Source organism: Corvus kubaryi, unplaced genomic scaffold, assembly GCF_017639235.1.
Source record: "Corvus kubaryi isolate FWS band 111438036 unplaced genomic scaffold, C.kubaryi_AGA036_p1.0 37394, whole genome shotgun sequence".
Classification (NCBI taxonomy): domain Eukaryota; kingdom Metazoa; phylum Chordata; class Aves; order Passeriformes; family Corvidae; genus Corvus; species Corvus kubaryi.
The window spans coordinates 1,225,727-1,237,367 of record NW_024581133.1 but is presented as its reverse complement, the minus strand read 5'-3'; the positions used below and the strand labels follow the sequence as shown (position 1 = coordinate 1,237,367).

The 11,641-nt window shown below is 43.0% G+C and overlaps 1 protein-coding gene across 1 annotated transcript; it reads right to left on the bottom strand.

The window, feature by feature from the left end:
- Window positions 1–786: 786 nt before the first annotated feature.
- On the bottom strand, window positions 787–11,640 carry LYSMD2 (LysM domain containing 2). Its single transcript, XM_042039616.1, has 3 exons — window positions 11,408–11,640; window positions 7,480–7,817; window positions 787–1,560 (listed from the first exon to the last, which is right to left on the bottom strand). Exons 1-3 carry the CDS (start codon window positions 11,603–11,605, stop codon window positions 1,509–1,511), a joined length of 588 nt encoding a protein of 195 aa, XP_041895550.1. The 5' UTR covers window positions 11,606–11,640; the 3' UTR covers window positions 787–1,508.
- Window position 11,641: the final 1 nt, after the last annotated feature.

The following is an 11,641-nucleotide window of genomic DNA, read 5'->3' as shown; positions in this document are numbered from 1 at the left end:
GTGTAAGGAATAGATACACTCCCAATTTAAGAAGGAGACAAGACCTAAAACTAATTCACTAGTCCCTTCACGAGAAATCAGTGCTTCCTGTTCTTCACTCTAAGCTTTTTCTGTTCTTGTTAATTTGTGTGCCACTGCAGACCTTCTCTTTAGGACAAGCTAGAGTTGATTTCAATGAGCCTGCTGGCTCTGAGTTCCTGCTAGCTCTAGGGAAATTGCAATTCCTGCTGAGCTGTGAAATTTTACTTCTGGTTTGAGTAAATTAATGAAACTTTCCATACTTTCCATACTGTTTCCCTCTTAACATACTGCAGAAAGGTTTTGCTTCGAGGGAGTGATACTGATGAGCTAAAAGATAGGAAACTGTATCTGCTGCAGTGGGGATCCAGCAAATCTTTAATGATGAGAGTTTTGTGAAGTTTATGGAATACCTGAGGAAAAAAATATAGGATATTTACCAAGAAGTTGCTAACACACTAACTTCAGGGCAAACAGTGACTGCAGGCTCCCTGAGCTTCAGACGGGGTCCACTTGCAGACCTGAATACTGGCACCTCTTCTCAGAACAGGGAAGGCTTGCAGGTCTGGCTCTTACTCATCTTAACAGACTGCACAACCAGGGCAGATAGCTCTTACAGGTCTCACTTAGGAGGGTGACTTATATGGTAAGGGTAAAGACATCATTTACCCTGAAATTAGCATCTAACAGCTCATGAAACTAGACAAACTGTTCTTCCCAAAAAACAGGCTAGAACCAAGCTGACCTCATTATGAACAGACACATCAGTATTTTTTGTATTTTATTAAATTAAAACCACACAAAATATAACTGCACACAAGAACACACATCTGATATTCCAATGTCGTACCTCACAAAAAAACTCTCTTGCTGTAACTCATCCCTTTTATTAGTAGAAATCCAATATGCAAACAGTTCTTTAACCATAAAGACTTTAACTAATCAAAACAAGCTGCATTCCCCTTTCTAGGAATACATCATACCACGCACAGACACACACAAGGTTCACAGGCAAGTTCTGCAGCCCTGAAGTAGACAAAACTTTCACAGCAAACTTGCCTATGTTTGCAGAATAAGTAAATTTCTATTACTTTCACCGTTTGTCATTTACAAGCAAACTTATTTAATATTTTTAAATACTTAAAACAAATTTCACTTTAACAAGTATTTACAAAATCTTTACTAAAGATCAACATCCTGCATAAAGGTGACCTCAGGGATATATAGTTGCTACCATGCTACAGTTTGCACAGAAGGGGTAAAAAGGCCATTGCTAGTTTTGGAAGGCTTAAACCTTTTATTGATATAGCATAAGGACATCAACCTATGGAAGGCAGAAGAGGTCATAATTTCAGTGCAATTACCCATTCATGACTTCTTTTAAGTACATCAAGAGGATGAGTCCAAAAGACTTGGGTTTTGAATTATTGACTGTTTAGTTCTGTAAGAACTGATTTCATGGAAAGTTTCCAGGCCATCGCATCCATCTTCTACTGGTGATAGGAAGAAGTTGCATAGGGACCTTCCTCATCCTCCTCATCTCTAAAAAGAAAATAATCATGATCATCAGGTCAGGAACACACCATGTCTCAGCAGTAAAACTGCAATGAAAATGCAAGTGACCAGTTTTCCTAATGGATCAAACTAGGCAATGCCAGCCTTGCCTAACAGGAATACTTGGAGTATAATACTGTAATTACACATCTCTGGAGTTCCTGAGATGTTGAGAACATCTGAAATGTTGAAAATGCTGAAAGCAAGTAAAGCTGTGTAGGTTCAACAACATCAGAATGTATTTAAAGAACTATTTTTGATAAAATCAAAGAAAAACTTAAAGGATGGGCATACTGCAGTTCCTGTACTGTTGCTTTTAATTTCTGCTTTCAAAAAGTAAAGCTGAGTTAGAGGTTTGTTTCAGCATTTTGAATGGCAGGGGGGACAGGCAGACCAATGAAGCAAGAGCAAGAGCAGTCCATCGCAGCTGTTGGTGGATCTGGGTCTTGATGCTGCAAGGATACTCCTGATGTGTACTTCCCTTGCACCAATCACCATTGAGGCTGATCACTTGGATTTTCTTAGGAAAAAGCAATTGCTCCCAAGTGCTGCTGTTAATGCAGTAACTGGATAAAGCAAAGTGATGTTGCTTTTAAAACATCCTCAGGAAAATCAGTCTGCCTGCTGGCAATAGTGCCTTTCAAAAACACAGGGGTTATGTAAACCTATTGCAGTGCAGTATCCAGTACTAAATCAAGGATTCCAAGTTCCCCCAAGGTCATTGCTTTGTACTACTGTAGCTTCAAAGTTTTCTTCTTGAGAGTCCAGCCTTAAAGATGCTGCCAAGTTCAGTGTTTTGGTAAGAACAGAAGGACTTTACAGTTACTACACTGTGAAAGGATTACTTTAAATACTGTATGTACCTTCATACAAATGTACAGTTATTCAAAGAGTCTAATAATGGTATAAGGTAAAAATTAAATATTTCAGTATCAAAACCATGAAGACTTTTCCCTAATAAACATGATTATCTATCTATCTATCTAAGTATCTATCTATCTATCTATCTATCTTCCCCCAAAGCAGAATTGAAGAACCCTACAAACAAACCAAACAGTGGAGTAACTTGCACTTGTCTTCCCAGCAAAATTATCATCTTAAGACAAAGGTATAATATTTCTTTTGCCTTGAAATAATCTTGCCAAAAAAAGAAACCTCAAAAAATCAAGTTTACTTTGTTTTGCTTAGGTTTTTTTTTTATTTCCCCTTCTAGGAGAATAAAATGTGGCAGAGATACAGCAAGGAGACCTTCCTTCTCATCAAAGGCTGCAGAATCAGACTTTCAGTCATTCTTCCTGAAAGCTGTAATACAGGAATAACATCCATCCTGACATGGCAACAGCCAAACACTGGACTGAAATGAGTTGGTTATGGGTGAATACAGACAACTGAAGAGCTGAAATGATGATGTTATATTGGCAGGTCTTCAGACATGCAAGGAACAAAGCCATTGTCTGGGCTGCTTGTCCCCAGCTCCCCTGTGCAGGGTGCACTCGGAGGCGGGTGGCAGCACAGGGCAGGAGGCCAGCACTGGGGCTATGGCCAGCCTTGAGGGGCTTCTCCACAGGGCAGCGACCTAAGAACCATAAAGCAGCTCGTTATGCTGGAACTGAAGCAAGGCAGTGACAGGTGTCATGTGCAAAGTACATTCCTGACCAAGGCCTGGAACTGCTCAGCAAGAACAGCTTCTGCTCCTCTGTCCCAGGCTGCAGTGCCACCCTCTGTGACGTCTGCAACACTGCCCCAAACCAGGGTAACAACCAGGAAATAATACTAATGTAGATCTTAGAACCACACATAGCAAGTACAAGTCTGTTCTGATGGCTTAAAAACAAGCTGAGCTTTGTATGAAAAAAAAGATACAGTAGCAGCCCTAGTCCATGGCCAACAAGCACCAGCATGGCAGTGTGTGTATGTTTAATGACCAAACAATTCACTTCACTTTTAAGATGCTTAAAATAGCAAAGTGGTAAGGCATTGCAACATTCTCCCTCAGGGGATGGAAAAGGAACAGCACAGCATTACAACACTCTGTAGTGCTGTCTCTTCCCATTTGCTGTCCCACTCTGCCCAGTGGCTTACAGGAACTGAAAGAAGTCTCCTGCAAGCTATGGTGTGCACCAGGCCACAAATAACCACCTCTGTAAGAGCAAGGACACCTGACTGTGAGCAAGTACACTCAAATGCTTGGGTGCTTCTAGAATCCACAATCAAACAAGGCAGCAATCTGAGTTGTTAGTTTTGGGATGTCTGAAAGGATTCTCCACAGACAGCCTCCTTTATTGAGGCATCTCTTTTCTCAGCTGATAGCCAATGAGGACGAAAAATTACTGGGCAAATTACCTAATTAGTTATCAGTTCTGAAGGCTTCAAGACCATACTCTTTCCTAGGTTCAGATGAAGGCAAGTGAGCAGATGACAATATGAGGTTCTGTTCCTGTGCTGACACCAGTCATACTGGCTTGTATCACCATCAGTGACTGAAAGGCTCTATTCGGTTACAAGGTTTTCAAAATTAGGTGCTAAAAGGCAAATGCAGAAAGATGTGACCTGTTCCAGAAGCACAGTATATGGCCTAGGTATATCTTAAGGGCTCTATAAAGAGCTTGCATTAGACATCTCGTGTTCAAATATCTGATACAAGAAGCATCACTAAAGTTATTTTCAGTTTCGGCATAACACCATTTTGGGCCAGGTGAAGAACTACTATATCTTCTCAAATTATCACAATTGCTTTTATTCCATGTGTGGATAAAACTAATACTGAGTATTCTTCCCTAATATGCAAACACATGGGTTAATAACATATGCTACAGACAACTGTATTAATCTTTCTGCATTTCTTTTGGCCTACTATAAAAACATTGCTCAAAACAAAAAGGTCTTACTGCCTTGAGCTGCATCTTGGGTGAACATGCATGATTAATGATTCATTAAGGCATGATTTCTTGCTCAATGAAACTCTAGTAAAAGTATCATTACATGTAGATCTAGCTATGTGCTTATATAAACTCTAATAGTGAAAGGCAGCTGGCACAGAGTGGATCACATTCTATAACCTTTAATGCTCATCTGCTTGCACAGCTAGTATAGTTTAATATTTAGTCTAAATATGCAACTATGTGCTCCCCAATTCTTCTAGCTAAACTTTATTCCTTTAAGAGCACTTAAGGGAGTGACTCCAAGAGTTCTGATTAAACAATATAATTCACTCTAAGCTGCCTTTGTAGCACAGGGCATTTCCTGACTATGAAACTGCCATGTGTGGTTTAATCCAGATCAGGGCAGCATGTGTGCACATGCATCCTTGGCAACTTAAAGGAGGCTATAAAGAGCAATTTACTAGATGTGGTTCTCACCATCTGTCAAATCAGGCTTATGCTATGGTGAGAAGTTATGGCTCTTTAAGTTCATGAACTGATAGCCTGCTTCTGCTTGCAGTTTTGTGAGTTCCAAGGTCCCTTTTGGTGTAGTGGATTAACTCCAGGTGCTCCTTTGTTACTCTCAAGCAGGCACGGAAGTACTCGGCAGCGTTGGCACATCACATTCTAAACAGCCTTTGACAAGGCAACCTGAACGCAGGCCAGAGCAGCTGGAAACAGCACTCTCATTTCATAAATGGTTTTCACTCTAAGAATAGAAAACTTGCATATTCATGAGGCTGGTTTATTATCATGGCTGTCCAATTTCCAAAGGCTTCCTGCTTCAAGCAAGGGACACGAAAGGTCAGGGTGGGAAGGAGAACAGGTGCCTTCTGGGGATCTGCTGGAGCACAGTAAGGAATGTTGCCACCTTCCAGTCTGGACCCAGATACAGCACTGATGGTACACAGCTGAAAAGTATCCCTGAGGGTTTTGGCAATGGTCTCTCTCTACTCCTGTTTTCTGCAGAGTAAACATTGACTTTGGTTCTTTGCCCCTTCCTGCCAGACTGTAAAGGGGTCTGTCCTTTCCAACTGTGTTGGAGGGGACAAGGCAAGGATGGCTTTTGTGAGCCATGGCTGAAAGCCAAGGGCAGTGATGCAGAAGGGAACGTTATGAAGGCTATCAGATGCACAGGAAGCTATTTCTCTTCAAAAGCTTTAGGTAACTCCTGCTCAGCAGACTGACTGCAGCTCTGTACTTCATGCTTCCAGTAGCATCCTGACCAATAGAGCTCTGTTGTATTCATAATTAACAGAATTACCTGCTAAATCTGAACAGGAGCTGGGAAAGTAACTCATCCTCCTGTGTACATTATTTCTTGGGAGGAAACTCAGTACCAAGTCCTCATTTCCCAATTTGTAACTGAAGCAGTATAGGAAATTGGTATTAGTGGCAGCAGTGTACTATTTGTGCAGTGTCACTTCTGCTGTATTGGCTCTGCTCAAGGTGCAGCAAGGTCTAAGTGAACTTCCTTCTGTAAATTAGCACGTTATTTTGTTGAAGGGGTGTTAAAATAATTGCCTTCCTCTGGCAGGGACTGTGGTTTCCTGTTATGCAGTTTAACTGCTGGGTCAACATCTACTCTAATCTGTGTTAGGTACATACATCTAACGATCTGAAAGTCAGCAGCAGCACATTTTGATAGATGCCCTACATTGCCTCAAATACAACAGTGGAAGTGGATGAGTGGATGAGCTTGCACAGAGAAGGTTCTGAGTTCCAACAGCCATTTTTCCTTTCATGCAATCAATGCAAAAGAAAGTAACTGACAAGTGTGTTAACAAGATGTGAAAGCATTTAAGCCTTCCCTGAGACTCTAAACCAGCGTCCTGGCAATGGAGAGTTGTTTGTGGAGATATTTCTCCAAAGGAGGCTTGTCCAACTGCTAAATGCAATATACTGCTGTCCTTCAAACTTTTGTCTGCTGAACAAAGTTTTAGTTGCTGAAATAATCCCTTAATTTAAACAAATTATGGGACTCTCGACTCAATAAATTTGGTCCTGAAAGGTTACTTTCTGCTTAGCATGAAAAGTATGTTGCTTGCCCTCAAAATCAGAGTATGTGAAGTGAACCAAGACGGTGGACTAAGTTTTGCATTGAACAAATTTGCGAAAGCAAAGCATCTATCTGCAGGTGTAACTTCTCTCCAGCTCTCTGGTGAGAGAAGCAGTACCAGTCCCCTGCAGTCAAACCTTTCACTGTTGTGAGAAAGGCCACCTCAGCATCCCCCACTGAGGTATTTCTGCAGGGAATAAACAGGCAGAGCCAGCCCAAGAGACTGACTGTGAACAAGCTGAGGAAGCTTGTCCCAAGGACATGGAAAACAAACACTACTGAAGTCCACTCTTAGAGCTTTGAGTCTTTCTGTGCTCTCCATGGGATACCTACGTATGTGAGGGGATGACTACTGTGGCACAGAGGTCAGAAAGTACTGCTTTTTCTTTAAGTAAATATGTGGGAGTTCCTGGCTTTGGAAATACTGAAGAAAAGATGAAGTCTGCACAGGTGGATCCACAAAGGGGGGAACTGCATAGGGAAAGGAGATAGGAAAGCTTAACTGAAACTGCATCACGGAGAAAATTTACACAATGGGGCAATTTGGGACAGAAGAAAAATAGAATAATGCCTTGCTGTACACAATCAGCTTCCTCATAGGCCTTGGCTTAGCACTCTAGCAAAAACTATGCTTTTGCTTAAATACTTGCCTACTTACACAGCAAGACATCTCGGAGAATCCTGGCTGCCTGGCTCTTTTGAAATAGCATTCATATTCTCTAAACACAATATTGTGAGGCAGCCTTTCTAACTGCCATAGCAAGGCACCTGCTAATGCTGTGCTCTGAATGTATCTGGTGCATGAGAATAGCAAGCACACAAATTAAAGCTACAGATGCTGTCTGAGACCCCACAAAGAGGGGTCAGCTTAGACTAAAACAGCTTCAGGCTGAGATTAAGATGCTTAACACCAAAAGCGGCATTTACCTGACATTGTCATCTTTTAGTTTTCTGGCTGCTTGTTTGGATAACTTAATCTGCAAGTCCAGTCTCTGTAGGAAATCTTTGGCAGATAATTCTTCTGGTGCAGTGGGCTGATTGTCAGGCTCTTGAGGACTGGGGGAAGAACTACTTTCTTCCTGAACTGCCACTAGTCCTTCATCACAAGAAGGGGAGCTGTCAACAGTTTCGTTCTCAGGAGACTCCAGTGAATTAAGTCCATTGAACAGCAATGGTTTCTCTGATATAACAGGAATATTCAGGGTTTTCCGCAGAAATATACAGTCATTAGTGAACAGTTTATTTGCCCTCTTTATTTGTTCCATCTGAAAAAGATAGGAAAATACAAGTTATTATGTTTTGGTGAAGTATAAAGCACTAGATTTCTGAAGTAGTACACAACCTGTAGTTAAAATAAATTTATACTTTCTTTGCAGCAGCAATTATTTCAGAAAAGAATTTGTTTGCATTCAAAGTGATTTCAGAGTGCATGTTCTGTTTTAGCCTTGCTAACATCCCAGGTTTTATGTACACTTGACTCCACAGTACTGCTTTCTCCAGTGTTGCACTACTTAAAGATGCTTTCCTTGAGCAGTCTTCCAGTCTCTGTGCAGGCTCACAGGAAGAGCCTGCCAAAGAACAAATCTTCAATCACAAAAGTACTGTTGGTTTGGATTCATATCAGAATAAGGCTCAGAACTGCTAGCAGCTCCTATAGGTGAACTCTCTGGTAAAAATCATGCAGAATCCAAACAAGGGGGATAAAGTTACCGTGAGGATTCAACCTGTTGATGCAGATGGCTAAGGTGGTGAAATGCTTAGATTTAATAATCCCATTTAAAAACTGAATAGCTAATATCCAGTGGCACAAGTAAGAGAAGATCACTACTCTTCCAGCTCCTAAGGGCTGGAAACCATTTGCAGTAAGGCTCAAAGAGGATAAGGGTGCAAGTTCTCTCCCAAGCTGAGCACCATCTGAAGGGCAGCAAGGAAGCTCTACCTGACTTAGTCATGAGACTTCTAATGGCCCTAATGTAAATGTTGATTGTTAAAATCTCTAGAAGTTGTCTGTCTTGATGGGTATAATAAAATGTTTAAAATACTAGCTGGAGCTTTTCTGTAAAAATACAATACAGAAGCTGAAAACTGAGATCCTACTGCAGAAGAGTTGGAAGGTGATGCTTCAATAGCTGATAAATAATGCACTGCACTGCTATTCTCTCTCCTATTTCACTGTAACTCTACCTCTGGTTATTTCTTCCTAAAATACCAGCTCACAGCATTTGGAAGTCTGTATCTCTGCACTGAGCAATAATGAAAAGGAAAGTACTTGGTTCTAAAAAGAACATCTCTCAGCCCTGAGCAGGTTACTTCGTGTGTGCAATGTAACTCCTACAACTCAGTGTGACTCTGTGCATTCAGAGGTGTATGGAGAGCAGGATTTAACACAAGTTTTCTTTTTTTAGTGTTGGGAAGACTGAAGTAATGCCCGTTAGCTACAGATCTGTCCTAGAGGAAGAGCAAAAGCTTCAGCACACGCTTAAGATTTTAACTGAAGCTGCACTAACACATAAACTGGTGCTGAACTAATTAATCAAAACTACTTCTACTGACAATGAAATATAGTCTTCATCCTTCTCCCCTCAAAAGGGATACAGCACTTGCACTGAACCATAAATTGGCTGAACCATAAATGTGAATTCCCAGTGCTAATTTACTCAAAAGGAAGATACAACAAATGCAAGTTGTAAAGATTAATAGAGTATCCGGGGGAGGAAGTGAAGGGCAGAGGATGAGGCCAAACAAAGCACACTGATCCCTCCCCCCAGCACAGTATTTTTATCTATCTTGAACTGTCTATGCCAAGTCATGCAAAGGCAGGCACTGGACAGGATGTCTCTGGCTACAAAGTAATTCCCAGTGAGGAAAACCACAGGGGAAACTTCTAAAACCAGTAATACTGGAGGCAATGGCAGCCAAAGATAATTCTGATGTTTCCATTACAACTCTCACTTCCAGCCAAGAATACCTGGTGCAGGAAGCAAACAGAAGCACTCGTCAGAGGAAGTCAGTCCTTGTCATTGTGTGAACACACAAGAGTCTTCACTTTGCTAAAAGCAAACGTGTTTGCACACAGTCCTACCCTGGGCTGAAACCCATTAAAAGAAACACAATGGCTGATTCCGCTGGACTTGTCATTGCTCTTAGGAGCATTTCATGTCAGTTTAACCTCTCTCAGCTGAAGTCTCTAATGATGCAGCTCTGGCTTCTTAAGCAGAACACTTATTAAATCAAATAACCAATAAGATGTTGGGGAAAAAACCTCAATGTGTATATTTTACATCATTAGCACAGCAAATGCTTATTAAACTCATATTCTAAACAAGGTTTATGGTTCATAACTTAGAGCTGTTTGTACAGGTTTGATTCACAGCTTCACTTGAGATGAAAGAGAGTTGTAAATTGCTTAGAAATGCCTTTTTTTTCTAGAAAACTACTATTTTAGTGATCTCTTTGTATTTTTCACTAATTGCAGTGAGCAAACACACTTCTGAAGAAGAGTAAAACAGCTAAAACATTTAGGCCAGAGACTTTGTCCATTATGGAAAGTGCAGCAAAAAACAAACAAAAAAAAAAATCTAACATCCAATGAGCTGCTTTGCCCTCTTAGTGAGCAAAAGTCTACTTTAATGTGAACCAGTGTCATTAACCCTGCTGCCAACAAGAATCGGTCAAAAGTGGTGTAATCTTTCAGAAGAGAAGAGAAACAGACTTTCAACCCTTTTCACAATAAAAGCAGAATGCTGTTGAAGGTGATGGAAGGCTTTATTAGATCTTGCAGACCAAGAGAAGCAAAAGAAAACACTCCAGTCAGAACCTAATAGTTTGGGACTACACTGTAGCTCTTCTAGAAAGAGCCCAACTGGAAAGTGCTGTTTGCAGCTGATGTCAAAGTGCCACCGACCCTACCAGTGCCACGCTCATCAGCTGCTTGGCCCCAAGCAATTTTGTGTGTTGGGACTGCTGAAGCTGCATATTGGAATACGGGCCCCAAATAAGTGGGAATGAGGCAGGGTAGCCGAGTTCTGCTCTGCCTGGAATGGCAGTAGAAGGGCCTGCTGGTAGACTTTATTGGACTCTGCATGTCCTAAGCTGGCATAAACTTTCGGCATTTTTCACAGAAATAAACTTTCTTTTTCCACAGAAAGTGACCAGAAAAGCAGCCACACTTTCCAATCAGCGGTGTGTGTGCCTCGCCTCTGGGCAGCAGGCAGATGACAACGGAAGAATGTTTAGCCCTGAAGCTACAGGGAGAAATTCCTTCTTCTTGCAACGGCCTGTGTGTCAAGCTCAAAATAACGCTTTTTTTACAGGGTAAGTTTAATCCCACCGGTTTTCTTTTTTAACCTGAAGCGCGTGTCGCGGTGAGCAGCTGTGTGGGTTTCCCGGGCGGGAGCAGCCGTGTGTCCTCCCGCCAGGCCCCAGCTCGCCGGCGGTCCGCCAGACCCCTCCGCCAGGCCCTAAGTTCTGCTGTCAGCATTTTAAATACTGAAACTAAAACTAGCGCCGTACCCACACCGTTTTCTGCCCCGTTTTCTGCCCGCTGTGTTTAGGAAATGCTCTATGGGACAACTTGTTGCTGTCATCTCTCGGCTCTGGGCCCAACAACGGCCCCGCTGTCCGGGGAGCCGGGCCATGCAGGCGCTGACTGCCCACGGAAGCTGTGGCTCCCCCATCCCTGGAGGTGTCCAAGGCCAGGCTGGATGGAGCTCTGAGCACCCTTGGTCTAGTGCAAGGCGTCCCTGCCCACGGCAGGGGGTTTGGAACGGGATGATGATCTTTAAGGTCTCTTCCAACCCAGGCCATTCTCCGGCTCTAAGCGCCGCTCCCAGCCCCGCCGGCGGTGCTCCCTTACCGTGACGCCGTACTTGAGGGCGATGCCCTGCAGCGTGTCCCCGGCGCTCAGCCGGTGCTCCACGTAGCGCTCGGCCAGCGGCGCGGCCACGCTCGCCGTGCTGCCGTACGAGCGGGCCTTGGTGCGGGCGAGCCGCTGCGACAGCTCGGCCTCCGACTCGGGCCCGCCCGGCGGCTCCTGGCGCAGCGCCTCGGCCATGCTCCCGCCGCGCTCAGCGCCCGCGGCCCCGCGCCG